Consider the following 19,722-nt stretch of genomic DNA (forward strand, 5'->3'; position numbering starts at 1 on the left):
CTGTGCAATACATTGATGACATCTTAATAGGTGGGAAAACCCCAGAAGAGGTACAGGAGGCTATGAATCAAATCAAAGGAGCACTAGAAGCCCTTAATTTAGAGTTACCAGCTGAGAAATGCCAAGGTCCCTCCCAAGAGATAAAATTCTTAGGTACTGTATGGATGGGAGGTAGGAGGTCTGTGCCTAATGACACTGTGCAAGAGCTAAATCAGGCACCCTCCCCTGAAAGTAAAGATCAATTGAGACAGATTTTGGGAACCCTGGGGTTTTGGAGAAAACATGTACCTGGCTTTGCCATTATAGCCAGACCATTGTACAATTTGTTAAAGAAAAGTGCTGCCTGGGAATGGGCTCCTGCCCATGAGGAAACCCTCAGGCAACTGATAGGGGAGATACACACCTATCAGGCTCTGTGTCCCATACATCCTGAAGCCCCATTCCATTTGTACCTAACTGTGGGAGCCACTGGAATCTCTTATGCTCTCTGGCAAGACAGTGACACTGCTCCCAGACGACCAATTCAGTTTGGTTCCAAGTCATGGCAAGGGTCACAGGCTAACTACACACCTTATGAGAAGGTGCTTCTGGCAGCTTACACAGCCTTGAGAGAAACTGAGGAATTAACTCAGGATAAGGACATCACAATTCACACTCCTCTTCCAATCATTAAACCTATATTGGAAGGGAAAGAGTTACCACCTGGTGTAGCACAAAAGATGACTATCCAAAGATGGGCACTTTACATACACCACAGGGTAGGGAGTGCAGACACTGCACAAAACCCCACTATGATTCAGGAATCCCTATGGAAAGTAGGAATGCCTGATGAATACCGCCTACCTCCACAGCATTCTCCCATTAAGGATGCTGCCCCATTTGATCCTTCTAAGCCTGAGGGAGTATGGTTCACTGATGGCAGTGCCAGGCTGGTAAAAGGAAAATGGAAGGGAAAAGCTGCAGCAGTGCCTGCAGACACCTCTGCAGCACCCCTAACTGCTGAAATTGATGGGTCAGCACAACTTGCAGAATTGGCTGCAATTAAACTGGCCTGTGAAGCAGGAGCCACCGCAGTATATACGGACTCCTATGCGGTATGGGCAGGTGCCACTCAGTGGATCACTAACTGGAAAAATAACCACTGGGAAATAGGAGGTAAACCAGTCTGGGGACTGGAATACTGGAAGTGGTTATATCAGCATGCCCTGCAACAACCCCTGTCTATAGGACATGTCTCAGCTCATCAGAGGAATAATACCCCAGCTGCACAGTTAAACAATTTAGCCGATGCAGCTGCCCAGCTCTTTACCACACAAGTAGAATGGGAACGCTTATATTCATGGTTACATGATAATTTAGGACACACAGGAAGTGATGAGTTAGTGCGGCAAGCACATATCAGGGGGTGGCCTATCACCCACAGACAGGCTAGAGACCTGGTGCAAGCCTGCACTATTTGTGCTGAGACTAGAAAACATATAGCAGAAGGACAAAGGTTTGCCAGGCTAAGAGATGGAAAAACACTATGGGCAACCTGGCAGGTCGAATATGTCGGACCACTGCCCACTACAAGGCAGAGGTGGAAATACATCTTGACTGGAGTAGAAATTGTTTCAGGGATTGGTTTTGCATATCCAACCCGATTGGCAACAGGGTTGTCCACAGTTATGGGACTAAACCGCTTAACAGCAATTGTCCCAATGCCTCAAGAAATCCAATCAGATAATGGTTCGCATTTTAAGAATAAACTTGAAAGGGAATGGACCCTTAACCATGGAGTCCAATGGACCTTCCACCTTCCATATCGACCTCAATCTAATGGCATGGTCGAGCGATGGAATGGGTTGCTAAAGAATCACTTGAAGCCTACTGATGGCACATGGGGAGACAGACTGGACGAAGTGGTGCAGAGATTAAACAACAGACAGACTCCTACAGGAAGTCCAATCAGCAGGGGATTCTTCCCTACAGGGAAAGCTATCTCCCCTGCCAGAACACCACTGCACAGTTCCAAGTATGCTCCCGGAGATACTGTTGTGATTAAACACCCAGCCCTGGGAACCTTTACCTGCGTTTTGCATGCCTATAAAGAGAAAGGTGTATGGAGTGCCTTAAATGCTGATAAAAGGCTAATAACCATTACAGAGGCTTGGATCGCATCCAAGACCGGCTGACCATGTGATTTATTGCAGGAATGGTCCCATGGTTCCGAGCAACCTGCCAGCTAACCTGTCAGCAAAATGGACCATGCAGCAGACCTGTTTGATCACTAGAGCCTACTATGGACTGTTGATATATTTGCCATTACTTATAATAGCAGGTGTAATTTTTGCTTTTGGTTTTAAAATAAGTTTTTTAGCTAGAACACGACCCACCAGAGATATGTTCCTGCAAGCCCTCATGATCCTTCTGTTGGCTCCAGTCACCTTGGCAATACCAGAACATCCTCTTCGGGGAGCAATCCAAACCATCGCCTCAGCTGCTGGTGCTACAAATTGCTGGATGTGCACCTTGCTAGATTCAACCAATGGACTGGGAATTGAATTTGTACCACTACATGCAGTGGCTGAGAATGGACAAACCTCATGGATGCAATGGTTAGCTCAACACTTGGGATTCTCCCTCTCCCCGTTTTTACATTCGGTTGTGAATACTGTTTTAACCATTTTAATTATTGTAATTGTTTTTTGTGTAACTTTATGTATTATGAAGCGTTTGATTCAAACTGCTCTTTCCTCCACACAAATCAGATACCTAGAGCTAAAAAGGGATCCTACCCAATTCCGCGAACCCTCATCCTCTAATTTGGTTGTTGGGTATTTCTAGATTTCCCCAAGGAGGGCAAGAGGTGCTGGCATCACCGCCACCTTGCAATCTGGGATGTAGTGTGGTGCATCAGGGGGTGGAATGTAGCCAGACAGCCAGCCCCACCCCCCCCCTCAGACCAGCATTGCTGGAAACACAGGAGGAAGCAGGAACAGGGCACTTAACATATATTCCAGCACAGCCTTTGAAGCTGTGAAAGCACAGGTGTGCTGCTACAATGTGCCTCTGGGAACAGATACAACGATTAAGTTCACAGCAGGCAGAGGCCCTGTGACAGACATGGCTCTTAGCCCCTACTAAATAGCGTGATGCACACACACCAACATCCTAGGTGGGAAAATATTTACCCTGATAAAAGAAATGTCCAGTAGTCGAAACTTATTGTTTCTCTCCCTTGCAAGTGTAAACTACTCTTGCAAAAGCTGGCGTCACCCCGACAGACCAGCCTCAATTTGGCATAAGAAAGGAGAAAGAGAATAAAGGAGTACAGAGGTATAAGTAGGGGACCTACAGCACCATGATTTTTGAGTGCTTTCACTATCTATCTGCTGGTCAGATAAGTGACAGCCTCCCAAGGCTTCTGCAGCTAAGAGGGTCCCTACGCCTTGTCCCTTATTCGTCTTTCCGCGGAATTGAGTGACCGATCCTGGCTTGGCACCGCTGGAATCGAGAGATGCAAGGAGGGTAAGAAGCACCCACACCTGATCTCCTATCTTTAGTGTACACATATTTTGAAATAGAGCTCTATATTTTGTTTTCTTTCTTTGGGATTGTGGCTTCAGTTTTGTAACTTGTTTGTGTGTGTAACATCTCTACATTTAAATAAGTAGGCCACTAGCAATTTTGTAACCACATGATTAGAATCTAGCTTAATAAATTTTGGTAACCATTTATGCATAAGCCTGACTTGTTTTCTCTGGTTTACTGTAAAGCAGCCAACACAATTAAAGAACCTCAGCCATTTTGGCTCTAAAGCCTGGCCATTAGGTGAGAGTACTAAGAGCCTAGCGTTGAGTTGTGCCGCCTCCACGGGGCAAACTCTTGGGGCACCTGTCAGTCAATCCTGGCTGCCCGCTGCGAAGGAGCTCTGAGCTCTAGCAGTTAAAGTCACGGGTGTGGAGAGGCTCTTAGTGCTGCCATTGGGGCACCTGTCAGTCAGTATTGACTGCCCGCTGCGAAGGAGCTCTGAGCTCTAGCAGTTAAAGTCACGGGTGGTTAGGACCTTGGGGCATCCGTCAGCCTAGCCCGGGCTGCCCGCCGCGAAGGGACAGTGCGTCCTAGCGGTTAAAGTCACGGATGGTATAAACGGGCATAGCTGGCACCTCACCAAACATCCTTGGCCGTCGGCTAACATAGAGTTTGGCTTATTACAAAGGAATTGGGGGCAATTTTCCGAATGAGGGAGAGGAATAAATCAGACCAATGATCAGTTAAATATTAGGGCCCAAATTCTGCTCTCAATTCTATCCATGCGATTATACCCAGTTTTTTTCAATAGGGTTGCATGGGTATAGTTAGGAACAGAATTTCTAAAAAGCGAGGCCGTTTTCACTATTGTTTGGGGCTGAGAATTAGGAGTTTGGGATTTTCTTCCTACCCCTGTAACTGGCTTGCTGAGTAATTTTTGGTGAATCAGTTTTTAACCTTTGTGTTCTGAGTCCTCATATGTAGCATGGGGGGACAGCACCAAACCACATTTCCTTAGTGATCTGATTTCCACTGATGAATGATTAGTATCAGTAATAAAAACAGTATGAACAACAATTAGCCATGGCAATGGCTGAGTAGAAGCATACAGCTGACCAAGTTGTATCACGTGGAAGATCCTAGCAGATAAAACAAAATATTTTGAGCAACTCTAGTGGTATTTTGGGAGCTTTCGTCTTTTTTAGGGTAGAGACAAGACATTCATACAGTATCATCCATGCTATTATAAATTAGCAAAGAACCACTGACTAAAACATATGGGTTGTGGTCAGTTATTTCTTTATATGTCATTGTGGACCAATGGTCTCTGTGTGGCGCTCCATGACAGGAAAAGCGCTAAGGTACTCAAGTGGGGGTGATGCCATATATGTCACCAATTATTCAAAAGAACAGAGAGATTAATTGTAGCACAGAGAACACCTCTGTGAATTATGTCATTCTAATTGGAGTAAAGCCATGTAAAGCTACCAGAGGAAGAGGACTTTAATAAACTCAACATACTTCCCAAATGCCCTTGCTAAGTTCTCATTCCTCTCCTGCTGCTCCAGTCACATTGCCTCTCAGGCTGTATATTATCTTTTCCACATATGGCAGATTGAATATTTCACTGTAATGGTCCTTGATGTTCAATTTGCTTGACCTTCTGCCTACTGCTGATGTTCCTGCCTGAAACTCTTTCTAAGGATAATATAAACTCTTGATAAGTTTCAGATCTTGCAGAGTAAAGACCCTGTGTGAATAAAAAGAATATGCATTCTTTTCAGTGGCAGAAAAGGTCCAAATATAATTGGATCAACATTTATCCTCTATTTTCTTCTCAATAGTTGACAATGCCACCCCTACTCTAATTCACTACACTGGCTTCCTCTTTCCTTCTGCATCAAATTCAAGGTTGTGCCCAACCACACAACTATTTACGCCTCTGCTTTCACTTCAGCCTGCACAGCTTTCTTGACCTTTGCATCCTTTTCTTCTTAATGCACCCTTCCATCCTTGGTTTTCACCTTCTTTTAGGCTGCCTCCTACACTGGGTGTAGTCTCTGTTTTCTTGTGCACCAGCCACGTTCTCTGTCTTCCTTCAAACTCACTTTTCCATTACCTTGCTATATCACTCTCTCATTGACTATGTTTCCATGTCTTCTTGTTTTTAAACTGCTCTCCCTTATTGTACTTGCCTGGTTTGGCTGTAAGCTTTTCTGGGGAGGGGTCTCAGGTTCAGACTCTTGGGTGCAGCCAAAGTGCTCAGAGGGCAAAATGGGTCACTGCAAAGGTGACTTAAAACAGTGGGCTCTCAACATTTCGAGAGTACGGTACCCCTTTCAGGAGTCTGATTTGTTTTGCATACCCCAAGTTTCACATCACTTAAAAACTTCTTGTTACAAAATCAGACATAAAAATTCAAAAGTGTCACAGCACACTATTCCTGAAAAATTGCTGACTTTCTCATTTTGACCATATAATTATAAAATAAACCAACTGGAATATAAATATTGTACTTACATTTCAGTGTATAGTATACAGATCAGTATAAACAAGTCATTGTCTGTATGAAATTTTAGTTTGTACTGACTTCGCTAGTGCTTTTTATGTAGTCTGTTGTAAAAGTAGGCAAATATCTAGATGAGTTTATGTACCCCCTGGAAGACCTCTGCATACTCCCAAGGGTACGTGTACTGCTGGGTGAGAACCACTAACTTAAACTTCTCCTTAGCTCTACCCTGACCCTTGTGCTCCTCTGTACACTCTCTTCTATTCAGGCTCTCTCTTAAACCGGGCTTAGGAGCTGGTTTGTTGACTCTTCCAACCAAGCAGGTGGAGTCGCCAAGCAGGCAGCATACTTCAGGCCAGCTGCGCTTGTTAGTCTGCCTGGAGACTGACTCTGCTGCAGCCCCAGCTTCCTGACAAGGTCAAAGAAAGGTAACTTGCACTTGGAGCAGAAGACGCTGAGGTTTGTGATGGTCTTTAGTTCCCGTGGAATTTCATTCCCCAGTCCTGGATTGGCCCCTGAGAAAGCTCTGTCTTGGCCCTTGAGCCTACATTGTGGTCAGGCAGGCTGCCCCAATGTACACCAGGCTGCTGTGCTACAGAGTGCTGCCATCCTCTGGGACAAATGGCACAGGAGAATCCTAGCCAGGCCTCCTTTTTTCCCACCGTGTTCCCTGGCGCTGAGGGCATGTCTACACTGCCCCACAGTTCAGACTCCAGCACACCAAAGTGCTGCACTGTAGTTCCCCTGTGTGGTTTCAGAGTAACAGCCGTGGTAGTCGGTATTCGCAAAAAGAAAAGGAGGACTTGTGGCACCTTAGAGACTAACCAATTTATTTGAGCATAAGCTTTCGTGAGCTACAGCTCACTTCATCGGATGCATTCAGTGGAAAATACAGTGAGGAGTTTTATATACACACAGAACATGAAAAATGGGTACTCCTCCCCTGTGTGGTCACTGTGGGCATGAATGTAAAGGCTCCTAGTTTGCGCTAATGTAGAAATATTCATTAGTGCTAACTAGGTACCTTTATGTTCAAGCCTTCAGGGTCTACACGGGGGGGGGGGGGGGAATTACAGCCCAGCACTTTGGTGTGAGTGGTTATTCACACCTCTAAACTGTGGGGCAATGTAGATTGGCCCTGTGGTGATCTCCTCTGAGCTATTTAAACTGGGTTTATGGCCAGATTAAGCCTACAATGTGATGCAAAGCAGTCACAACACCCTGGAGAATCTTCCCCCTCATCTCATTACATGTGAGATAGAGCACTAATACACCTAGATGTATTTTATAATAGTAATAAATAATGAGGTATAGGCCCTCCACAAAGTAGTTAATACTCAGGAATTTATACTGATAAAAACAAAATAATTTATATCACATAGGTATTTAAACCACTTCTTTACAAGATAAGTGAAGAACTAACAAATGGGCCCATACTCCCTTTCTCCTTAATTGGTCTGGTTAATGCTATTAAACTGATAATCCTCCTCATGCAGGTATAAGTATCCTTTTCAAAGCATTCCCATTGATCTGCCTCAGGGTTTTTATAAATCTTTAACTATTGCAATTACCTCTTTTTTATGCAAAAATTAATCTTGAGTCATTACAAATGCCTGTCAGAGCAGGAAAACTCAACTTCCCCAATTTTTACAATTATTATTTGCCAGCCCAAGCAGAATTCCTCAGCCCATGGTTTGTCTGGATAAAATGTTGCACACACTGAATAGCTTGACAAGATCCACATCTCATTTTCATGAAAGTCCTCTCTCTCCCTGCGGGGTTAGCACTCATGCAGTCTTACTCCAGCACACTTCAGTACCACAGAAACAATTGTGGAGAGAGATATCGCTATTATCTAAATGAAAGATTGAACAAGAATGAATTTGTAATCTCCCACAGACATTTTATATAGGGACCCTACAGAACTGGTGACATTTGCACCCATTATTTCTCAGACACATTTTATTTGAAATAAATGTCTGTCCCCACAAGACTTGAAATGAGAAATCTCTGCATTTTTGCTGAGCTAGTTGCCCCCAGAGGAGCAATGTAGAACAACTGGAAGGTAATTGGATCAGTTCTGACAGAACACTTATTTGAATGAAGACTCCAGTACACCTGGGATTTGAAATTACCCATCTCTCCTTCCTTTAATACTTGAAAATATATTATGCATTTTATGGACCTTAGTGTATAAGGATGTTAAGATGGTTACTGCTTCCACTGAGAAAGTCTTAATAACCAACTCCACTATTTTGAAAAAGATCTATACGCTACAAGCAAGAATCAGAAACTGGACAATAAAAACATTTAGGGCCATATCCTCAGCTGATATAAATTGGCATAACACCATTTTCATGTCATTAGAGATACACCGATTTACAACATCTGAGGATTTGGCTCTTAATATACAGTGATCATCAGATCTGGATATTCAGCTGTCTGATGATTTGTGCTAAATTGCCTGTAAGCAACATTCGATGCTGGACTTCATCTTACTTACTTTTTCCCATCACCTCACTTCAAACATAAGGCTAGGATTTTGTCACGGATAGTTTTAGTCAAAGTCTCGGACAGGTCACGAGCAAAAAAGAAAAATTCACAGAAGCCGTGACCTGTCTGTGACTTTGACTAAAACTATCCATGACAAAATAAGGATCTGTGGGTCCCCATACCTGCAGCTCAGGGGTCCCCCACTGCCAATGGGGGCCAGGATTTGTGGGGTGCCCCTGTCTCCTGTGTCAGCCAGAAGCTGTGGGGTACACCCAGCCTGCAGCTCCAGGGGCCCACGGCAGCTGGGAGCTCAGGGATTCTCCTGTGGCCATGGCGGTTGGGAGTGCCCCTGCCACCCCTGGGGGGCATGAGCTGCAGGTTACCCCTGCCACCCGCAGCTCTGGGGGCCCGTGGCTACCGGGAGCTCAGGGGTTCCCCCACGGTGGCTGGGAGCTGTGAGGTTCCCCCATCACTGGCAGCTCTGGGGGTTCCCTGCCACCCACAGTGGCTGGGAGCTCAGGGGTTCCTGCACCGCCTGCGGCAGCCGGGAGCTGCAGGGTACCCTGCCACCCGCAGCGGTTTGGAGCTCCAAGAGCCACCAGAGGCAGCGGAGGTAGCCCACAGCTCCCTACCCCTGCAGGTGGCAGGGGACCCTGCAGCTCCTGACCACTGCAGGCTGAAGTCATGGAGGTCACTGGAAGCCATGGATTCTGTGACTTCTGCAACCTCCATGACTAAATTGTAGCCTTACCCATAGGTCATGGATCTCTCAAAGTATCTCCCTACAGATATGATGGAAACAAAAGTACTGTATTCAATTGTATGACACATTTTACAAGGAATACTTTTTGGAACCTAGTTGTTTTGGGTGGATGGAGCTCTGTGACAAACTTCATCTTTATATTAACTCCAGGGATTTTGATTTTACTTTCTTCTTTCCAGTATAGAAGACTCAGATAATAATTAATTATTAATAACTCATATAATAAATAATAAACCAACTAAATACCTAACAACCCCCTTGAAATATGGCCATCTCTTCATTAGAGGATAACAGCCAGGATGGCAGCTGGTGTACAATAAATTGCACAGGTGTGTCAGGAGAGGATATGTTGGGAAATCTTTACACCTACGAAAGGTGCCATGGGAGCTTTAAGGTCCACATGAAATACACAGGACTTCCATTTCTAAAAGGCTTGACCAAATGACAGGAAGCTTAAGTCTTCACTGCACAGTAAACCTGGGTTATTACTCAAGTTTTAGCCCAACCCCACCTATTAGCCACACAGAAAAACCCTCTGACCTGGGTAGGGAAGTGCTTTAAGCTTGGGCTGGTTTACTTGGCATGTGGGCACAGGTTACAGACCAGGCTCCATTTTAACTCAGGCTGGAACCCATCCACTTTGCAGCAATGAGGATGCAGACAAAATTACTTAAGCATTTATAATCCTCTGCTACCCTTCCCACCATCTACCCCTGGAGGAGGGAGGGCAGGGCCTGAAGTGTCTCCGCACTCAGGTCCATGTCTTCCGCCTCCAGGCCCTGCAGAGGTTCCTTTATGGTGCAGGTAGTCTGGCGTGAAGCGTACCGGCACACGCCTTCCTGCGCCGCTTTCGGGGGCTCCGATATGACCGGCAGCTCCTTTATCTCCATCTGAGAGGTCTTCCACCAGGACCTCCTCCGGACCTGGAAACTGTTCACAGCGACCAGGTCCGTGGCGGCCTCCGTGGGGGAAGATCTCCTCGCAGAGCCCCTTCTACACAACCCCCAGCTCCGTGTGCAGGTGGCGGAGTCCCCCTTGGTGCGCCAGAGGTTGGTCCTGGCACAAGTCACCAGAGTCGGAGACCTCCTGGACTACGACCGGGGAGACTGGCTGGATCCCCTGATGCTCGCTCAGCGCATGGGGCTCTCCAGGCCTCGTACTCCCTGGTGCGTACTTCAGGAGGTTAGGGCCTCTTTGCTGCCCGCTGCTCGGGTTTACCTCGACTGGGTCCTAAGGGAGGGCGTGCCCCGCCCACCCTCCGCGCCAGGCCCTCTGGACCTTTTCATCAGGCCCCTGCCCCGTGGACCCGACCGACCCCCCCCCCCGCCCCTTCACCATGAGCCAGCGACATGAGTTGCAGCCGGTCTGTTTCCAGACGGCGCCAAGGAAACATCTATACACGCTCGTGCTCCACATCCTTCATGTCCTCACCCTCGCGTCCTGCCCCGACACAAAGTGGCGGGACGTCCTGCCACCTCTAGAGGGTAAGGAGCCCCGGTGGGCCGGCCTATATTCCACCTTAGTCCCAAGGCCCGCTGGGGATATCAGTTGGCAGCTCCTTCACGGGGCCGTGAGCACGGGCATGTACTTGGCGCGGTTCACCCCAATCCTGGACATCTGCCCCTTTTGCGGTGTGAGGGAAACCCTGGCGCACATCTACCTAGAGTGCGCCAGGCTGCAGCCCCTATTCTGGCTCCTCATGAATATTTTGTTAAGATTTTGGTTGCACTTTTCCCCTCACCTCCTTATCTATGCACTCCCTGTCTGTGTCCCCACTAAGTCACGGGACCTCCTGGTCAACCTCCTCCTGGCCCTGGCTAAAGTGGCCATCTATAAAACCAGGGTGAGGAGGTTGGCTGATGGAGTCTCCTGTGACTGTGGGGCCTATTTCCGATCCTCCGTCCTTCACACCTCCGGGCAGAGTTCCTCTGGGCGGCGTACACTGATTCCCTTGACGCCTTTGAGGAACAGTGGGCGCTGTCCGGGGTTCTCTGCTCGGTGTCACCGTCCGGTTCCCTTTGTTTGACCTTTTGACCGCACTCCTGTCCCTGTTGTTCATTAGTTGTCCCCCGTAATTATTTGGTTTTTTAGGTCCTGTGGACCCCCCTCTTAGGCTGGGGGGGGGGGCGGGGGATCCTTTAGCAGTGTTCGGGCTTCGCCCACCCACTTCCTGGATCCCAATAAGACCCTTCCCACAAATTTCCTCCAAAGAAAAGGCAAGTTCTTCTGCAGTTGATGCAACTAACTGGGAAAGAATCTTAGTGTCTCAGCACAAATAACTATGAGATATGCCCCCAGACACACAGGAGTTAGTGCAGAAACAATGATGACACAGTAACCCAGGTAGGGCTTTGCTATGGGGATGCTCTCACCTAGGCCAGGCTAACCTATGTGCTCAGACCTGGGCGCGAAACACCTGGGTTAGCTGTGCAGTGAAGACATACCCTAAGTGGTATGAAATTCACCTTCAGAAGGATGTAGGGCTTCACTGAACCTGCTACAATTTGAACCCTGATACCAGGGAATGGGGCGTGGATCACTCCAATACTTGGATCACTAAACCATCCCTTCTGACTAATATTAGTTATTTATTTTTGTGATGTCCTGTGAGAAATGAAAATTTCTGTATAAATGCTAAGTATTTTACTGATTATGATAAAAACAGAAACAAATTCTACAGTTATTTATATGAACTAGATCATTGCACATTATAAATTACACCCCTTTACTTGTGAAGGTGAAAAATATGGGGAAGGGAAGAGTTTTGATAAAAACATTAGAGAATCCCTCCTGCTGGAAATGCAGAAAATTATCTGTTTTTTAAGGTCTGTTTATAGGTAGGTTGTTTACAATGATTTTTATTGCATTTGATGTTTTACAGATGGGATAGAAAATAAAATAAATTGCACACAATGAAGGGATTGGTAAGAAAAATAAGTGCAAATGTTATAATGCTGTTCCTCTTTCTCCCACCCAATTTTCCTTCTATTCAAAAAGACAAGACATGATGAAACAGAAACTCAGTGCATCAAAGGGGCCCCAATCTTCAAACATGATATGAGTCATTTTATGCACGTGAGCAGTACCATTGAATTCAATGTGACTACTCACATGAACAAAGTTACTCATGTACATAAGGGCTTGTCTACATGGGAAAATGTAACCAGTTCTACCGGTATGACTATACTGGTATAATTAAACCAATAAACCCCTTCCAAAGCAGCATAAATTAAACTGAAAAAGGTGCTCTTATTCTGGAATAAGAAAAGGAGTACTTGTGGCACCTTAGAGACTAACAAATTTATTTGAGCACAAGCTTTTGTGAGCTACAGCTCACTTCATCGGATGCATCTGGAATAAGAGAGTCCACACATGGAGTGATATTGGTATAATTGGTTTAAATTCACACCTTAGGAAAGTTATTCCAGTATCTACATAGACAAGTCCTAAGTGTTTGCAGGTCTGGGGCCCACAAATCTGTTTTCAGATTTTAATATTTATACCAAAAGGTGTTCATGGCTTGCCAAGCACCTGAATCCACATGAAGATGATTGTGTGAGTTAATTAAACCATTCTCTTTTGTCTGGCTTTTAATGCTGGGAGATTCCTTTGTGTAAACCCGCAGGCTCACCTTTGAAAGCCTGTGGCCACAGAGGAGAAGCTTTGAGTTATGTTTCCCAGGTGTAAAACTCAGGGTTTAGGTCAGGAAGTGAGAACTTTTGTTTTGTGAGAGGCCAGAGAGACAGAGGTCCAACACAGCTTCTTTTTAGGGACAGGGCAGTGGTGCCTTGCCTGAGGTTTCTGCAAAAGGGATTTTTGTGCAGTCTGTTACCACTTCTGTTCAAGAAAATAGAATGTGTATACATTTTGTAAATAAACAAATCATACTGGAAAAACACCTGACTCCACATTGCCAATTTCTGCTTCAAATAGGAAACTGAACTGCAAGGACCCCATTCAGCTACTGCCTGGCAACAGGGTAAACAGTAAATTGGACAAGGGAGCCAGGTTTTCTAGTATTTTGACCTAATGACTTGGAATCAGGTCTAGTCCCAATTTTGCCCGAGGATCACCTTGGACAAGTCACTTGCCCTATCCTGCTTAAAATGGATCCTGTGATTCTGGTGCATAGGGGCAGGATTCGGAGAGCATAAGCAGTGGGAAGTGGATATCCTGTAAGTCATGAAGTTTTGCTCCAAGACCCCCCTCCCACCCACACACACACCACTGACCTGCAAAAAGGATTTTGGGACAAGAAAAGGGTATGGGAACTGCTTTTTATGAGGATTTGTTGGCAATTTCCACTCCACCATGTACAGGGATAATAGGTGCTTCAGAAAAGATTCCATCCCTAAAGAAATACCAGATGAGCAGCTCCATGCCCCAGGGCACTCCTGACATACAACCCAGCTTCCTAGGCTAAGTGAATTTCACTCCTGTGCAGAGAGCCAGCATAAAGCCTATATGCCAGTTATTGCATCAAAATAGGGCTTAATTGGGAGTCATTTGGTGCACAGCCTTCTTGCTGTCCTTCTTCACAAGGGTGAAGTGTACGTGCTGGGGCCAGATTTTGGGCCTTAACCTCAGTCCTTCCACCTGTAAAATAGGGATAATATTTACCCAACCTTTTTAAGCTCTTTGAGGTCCTCAGACAAAAGTTACTATGCATGTATGTTCATTAAAATTCAAGAGCAACTACTGTATAAATGTCTATAATGGCTTTTGATCTAGCTACCTATTTATAGAAAACCAGCACTTAATACTATCCAATTGTGCAACTATATATGCCAGATTTTCACATAAGGAGACATTTAGTGTTGGTATATGATAGAGATATCCTGTAATTATCTGTGCTATATTTGCTGCTTGTCTGCTTTGGAATTTTAATGAGTAGGAATGCCATTCATGGACATTTTTAGAAATGCAGAGAGCATAATAGGACTTTAGGACCCAATCTTGTATTCCTTGTACGCTCCAAACTCCTACATTAACAGCTTTAGGTGAGCCAGACATGAAAAATCAGGCCCTTATTTGTGCCATTCCTACACCCCATATGCCAGACACAGTTCAATGATACAATCAGAGAGACAAATAATAGCAGAGGAGAGAGTAAGAAATATGGAAAGGAGAAAATACATGATTTCAGTTGAAATATGAAATAAGATGGAAAGTCAGTGACATGGAAAGATGGAGACAGTTTGTTTGAGAGTCTCAGTGATGTAAAGTAAAAAACTCTTATGTGTGTTGAGGGACAGAGAGGAGGCCTGAGCTAGATGAGAAGAGCAAGAAAGGCAGGGAAATAGAACGAGTCTAGGAAATATAAAGCAGGTAAGTAGTTCCTGAAGATACTGCACACGGATATGCAAGTTTGAGGCTCAGTTCTTTGCTCCTTGACTAACTGGGGCATGCTCAGCCTTTGGGTGCAGGAAGAGACTTGTGTCAATCGGCAACAATTCCCCAGGTTGGTTTCAGGAATGGAGTTGACAATCAAAAAACAAAAAAGCCCAACAACCAAGCCCTGCCTGATGAGTTGCAATTTCATCCCCTGGGGTCCCCTGTGGTAGAGTAGACAGAATTTGATAGTATTGATTATCAAGGAAATTCTTTATTGAATCTGCTGGACACAGAGAAGACCATTTCATTCTTCCTGGCTTTCTAGCAACCAGGCTGACTAGTGTCACCACAGAAGGTCCTGGCCTAGACAGACATGATGGAAGTGCTGACTACAACCCTCAAGAAGGAACTATATGCTTCTGTTCTTGCTGGGAGGGAGGACTGTCACAGCAACATGGCCTTCAGGTTGGTAGTGAAGACAGAAGAGTCAGGGATGAGGGGGCAGCTCAGGGAATCAAAAAAGCCTCAGTAGATGCCAGAAGAAAAAAAAACATCCTAAAATGAAATTTATGGCATGTAGCGAGCAGGGTGATTGCAAAGTGCCTGCAGCTCTGTCAGGGAGGCAGTGGGACCAAGAGCTGGGCTTTCACACCTTTTCCAGGGACAAGCCCTTTGTTTCCACACAGAGGCCTCATGCCTGTCCGCATGAGCTGCCGTGCAGTAGGCACCGACCCTGTCATTATCACATACCTTCCACTTGCACCCATTCAGATGGCAAGGCACGTGCAGCACCTGCCTTTCAGGACACATCCCTAGTTCCTTAGGCAGAGGAAGTTTGGGTGCTGTTGACAGGTTTCAGAGTAGCAGCCGTGTTAGTCTGTATCCGCAAAAAGAAAAGGAGGACTTGCGGCACCTTAGAGACTAACAAATTGGTATCCGCAAGTTAAAATGTGCTTCCTAGGTGGCAGGAAACTGCACGTTGGGCATGGGCAGCGGGTATAATAGGCCAGGAGAGGCTAAACCTCCCCTGGTGCAGCCTCTGCTGACCTGCCACCAGATGCTGGCCTGTGGTGAACCCGCCTGCACTTCACCTCTTCCTGTCCCTGCTCTGCCCTTCCCCAAGGTCCCCACTGTCTGCCACTTCCTGGTGAGTCCCTCCTCTCCTCCACTCCACCCCTCCCTTACCAAAATTCCCCTCCCCCATGAGGCTTCCCCTGCCCCACATCCCTCCTCTCCTCCACGCCCCTCCCCTGTGAGACCCCTGTCTGCTGCATCGCTCCTAACCACCATCCCTTTGCTTGGGGATAGAGTGGGCTTTGGGGGGAGGGGGGAAAGGGAGTGCAGTGAGGCGGAGTGGGGAGGAAGGAGGCGCTGGGGGGGAGCCTGGGGGTGCAGTAGCCAGGTGTGGGGGTGAGAGGCTAGGCCTGGGGGCAGAGTGCATAGGCCCTGGAGTTGCAGTGAAGGGGGGGGGTGGATGAGGAGGCCCAGTGGATGGCAGCCTTGGAGATAAGCGGGTGCACGGCCCCAGCAGACAGAGTGCGGCTGCAGGGAGGGGTGGGATGGGGTGGGGGTGTCACAGCTGTCTGCTCTCGACTCCCCGGGTGCGCCCCCCCCTTGTCCGGCCCCTCCCTTCCCCACAAAGGGGGCAGGGCAGCAGGTGCTCCCTCTGGCTGTAGGTGAGGGGGTCCCTCCAAATCTCTCCGTTTAGATGGAAAATGGGAGGGGGGGAAGCCTCCCGCAGGCGGAACAAGGGATGGGGCGGAGCTTTCAGGTCAGGGGGCGGGGCCACAGCGGAGTGGGCGGCTCGAATATAGCAAAACGAGACTCGGATGAGGCGGGGCGATTGTGAAGACAGAGGCAGGGGGCGGGGCGACGAGAGCCGCTGGCTTCGTCGTCATGGCGCCTTGCCAGTCGAAGGCGGAGCCAGGGGGAATGTGGGGCGGGGCCCCGCGTGGCTCAGGGCGGCCCCATCTCCACTTCCTGAGGCGGTGAGTACGGGGCGCTCCTCGCGCTGCGGCGCCCAGGCGGGCCCGAGCGAGCCGCCCACTCAGCGGGGCCGGATCTCCGCCCTCGGCTCCGTCCCGTCCAGACCGTGACGTGTCAGCGCGGCTGGGCCTCGCTGGGGGGCGCTCCCGCGGGCGCCGGGAGACCCTCTCGCGTGGTGGGGGTCCGAGCCTGTGCCGGGCTGACCCAGGCCCGGCTTCAGGCTGCATCACGGATCACGTGTCTCTTTCAGCGTTTCCTGTGGGCGGGTTTACATTGTCACCAGGGCGGGGTCAGGCGGGAATTCTTTCACGGCAGTGGCCGTTGGGATTCGAAAAGGGGAAAGCTTTAAAACACAAACCGTCACCGTTGCTTGGCGCGCGTACGCAGTAAATAGCCTTCCCTCAGACGCTGCTACGTCCCCACGCAGCAGTGTTCTTACCTTGCTTCTCTAAATGGGGGGGTTAATCAATGGAAGTATGTTTTTGGTTGGTTCACACGTGTATGACGAAATCAACATTTACTAATGGAAAAACCAACTCCTCCCAAGCCTAGTAGTGTGTTACTCAGGTGGCCCTGTCATAGTATCTATTTATAAGTGTATCTCCTAAGGATTCCTAAAATGCCTACAAAAGTAGTTTTCACTCTTGATATTCACCTCTTCTTGTCATCTGTTGAGACTAGGCCACTTCCACCTTAATTGAATTGGCCTTGTTAGCACTGACCCCCCCACTGGTAAGGCAACTCCCATCTTTTCATGTGCTCTCTGTGTGTGTGTGTGTGTATATATATATATATAAAACGTATGTATGTATATGTATATCTGTGTGTGTGTGTAAATATAAATTGCTTACTGTATTTTTCACTCCATGCTTCTGATGAAGTGGGTTTTAGCCCACGAAAGCGTATGCCCAAATAAATTTGTTCGTCTTTAAGGTGCCACAAGGACGCCTTGGTGTTTTTGCTGATACAGACTAACATGGCTAGCACTCTGAAACCTAGTGTCTAGGTGCTAAACTGCTTTAATATTAACAATGAAGCTTGATGGGACAGGCTCCTCCCTTGTGCAAAATAAACTTCCTTTATAATGTTGCAGATTAAGTTCTTAGTAGTTTTGAAGTCTTTGCTCATTCTTGCACTTTGACTAGCACAACTGCAGAATTTTTTTTTTTTTTTAAGGTTCACATCAAATGGACCTGCAGTTATGCACCGTGTTTATTAGGATAGCTTGCAGAAGAGTAACACATAGAGGAAGTGATAGTTGCCTCCTTGACTGAAGTGTAAAAAGTCAGTAGTCTATGAAGTATATGGGATCTTTTGCTGTCTTTTTGAATGAACAGTGAAGAGCCTGGGCTTCCGTACCAGTTCTGATAACACCCAAATTATTGATATACAAAGCATATTGCAGCAGCATACCTTAATTGTTCAGTAAGGTTTTTCCTTGTGGAGAGCTGGTTTAGTGGCAATTAACTTCTCTGAGGGAGGTTGTGTGTCTGTCAGTTGACATTGCATCAGCTTTGTTTTCTGCAGGATAGTACATGCACCTAAAAAGCATGATAGGTGCATTTTATAAATTCAAAACTAGATAACAAAAAGTATTTCTCCTCCTGACAGTAAAGGATACAAATATTCAAAATAAAGAGCAAAATCCACATAACCTTATTGTTACGAGTTTTTACATCTTCCGAATACAATCATTTTAATCTTGTCTTTAAGAAAAAGAGACCACGAGGAATATCTTTCCTGCACTTTCAGTTGCAAAGTTTAATATCTTTTTGTGCAGTTTAAAACAGTGTTGTAACAAGTGCATAATAGAAGACAGGGTAGTAATTCTGAGACTTGGCAAACAAGAAATAGGATATTTCTGTTCAGCTAAAGTGAATTCATAACTCAGGAATTGCTTTAGTTCTTATATTTTTAAGATCTCTACAATAATGTTTCTTTTGTTTCAAGGTGAATAAACAAAAGAGAAATGAATGCTATCTGCAGCCTAAAGATAGCTGGTAGGAACTGCATTTTATTTCGCTTAACTTCTTTGGCCAGTCATCAAGCAAAGTGCAATAATCTTTATAGGTCTTCAGTTGAAGCTTTGAATGGACATCGCCAGATTCAAAGAAGTCACATAGTGGATAAATGTAAGCGACTAGATATAAGTAGCAACACCAGCTATTGTTTTATGATTGGAAGCTCTAACTTCTACAGAAAATTTATTAATAAAAGCCAAAGATGTTTTTTGAATGCCAAGAATATAGAAATGTGCACAAACGTATTCAGTAGCTGTAGAAGTCCTTGTTTCCTAACCTCTCAGCCGTTAGTGGAAGAACTTGCATTATTTCGAAGTCTTGCTCCAGTTCAGTCCCCAAATCGCGTTCCTGCTTGGGATGTTCAGATCATCAGGCTTTTTCACACATCATCATCATTTCAGGCTGCTCCAGTGCCTCTATTGTGGATTATTCTTAAACCGGCTCAGAAGCTATTTGCTATCATTCTTGGAAGGTAAAATACTATTTTATTTTCTCTTAGAGTAAGACCCTATCCTTCAAAGACTTATGTATGTGTTTACTGTTATGCACAGTGAGTAATCTCATTAATGTTAATGGGACTACTCAGTGTGTGTAAAGTTGAACATTTGTGTAAAGCTTTGCAGGATTTGGAGTTAGGGTTGAATTTTTTTTTTTTTTAAATTTTGTTTTTATCACAACTTTCAAACCACAATAGAGTCCATACACTAATCAGACTAAAATGGTTATAAACTGGGAGGACCTCTCTCCTGTGGTTTTGTTTTAGAAAATGCACCAGTTTCAGACCATAACAATCAATCGCTATTTATTCAGGTCCTAACAAAATAAACACTTATTTTTGCTGAGCACCCTCAATGAAAATCAAGGCCATAATGGCCAGTGATATGTTTGGCAAAGCCAAAATATCGTGGCATCTATCTACTGAAAGAGTAGACATCATGTTTGCCAGAGATGTGGTCCGAGGCAAAAGCAGAAGCCAAAAACTTGGGCGTACCTCACCTGTCCTCTTCTCCACAACAAGCAGGAGAGTAGCTACTGCTGCTGACACAATTCTGACCTGTTGACTTCAGGCTGGAGATAAAGTGGGTTGCTCATTCTCCCTGGCT

At 46.1% G+C, this 19,722-nt stretch overlaps 1 protein-coding gene across 3 annotated transcripts in view; it reads left to right on the top strand.

The window, feature by feature from the left end:
* The first annotated feature begins 16,515 nt into the window (after window positions 1-16,515).
* OMA1 (OMA1 zinc metallopeptidase) overlaps window positions 16,516-19,722 on the top strand; it is a 30,644-nt gene continuing 27,437 nt past the window's right edge. The window contains exons 1-2 of one of the 3 annotated variants that reach the window (XM_073357546.1): window positions 16,516-16,600; window positions 18,549-19,091. In XM_073357546.1, coding sequence (XP_073213647.1) covers window positions 18,568-19,091 — 524 coding nt within the window. In that variant the 5' untranslated portion in view covers window positions 16,516-16,600; window positions 18,549-18,567. The other 2 variants (XM_073357545.1, XM_073357547.2) reach the window with 2 other exon arrangements.

Source organism: Lepidochelys kempii, chromosome 8 (genome assembly GCF_965140285.1).
Source record: "Lepidochelys kempii isolate rLepKem1 chromosome 8, rLepKem1.hap1, whole genome shotgun sequence".
NCBI classification, from domain to species: domain Eukaryota; kingdom Metazoa; phylum Chordata; order Testudines; family Cheloniidae; genus Lepidochelys; species Lepidochelys kempii.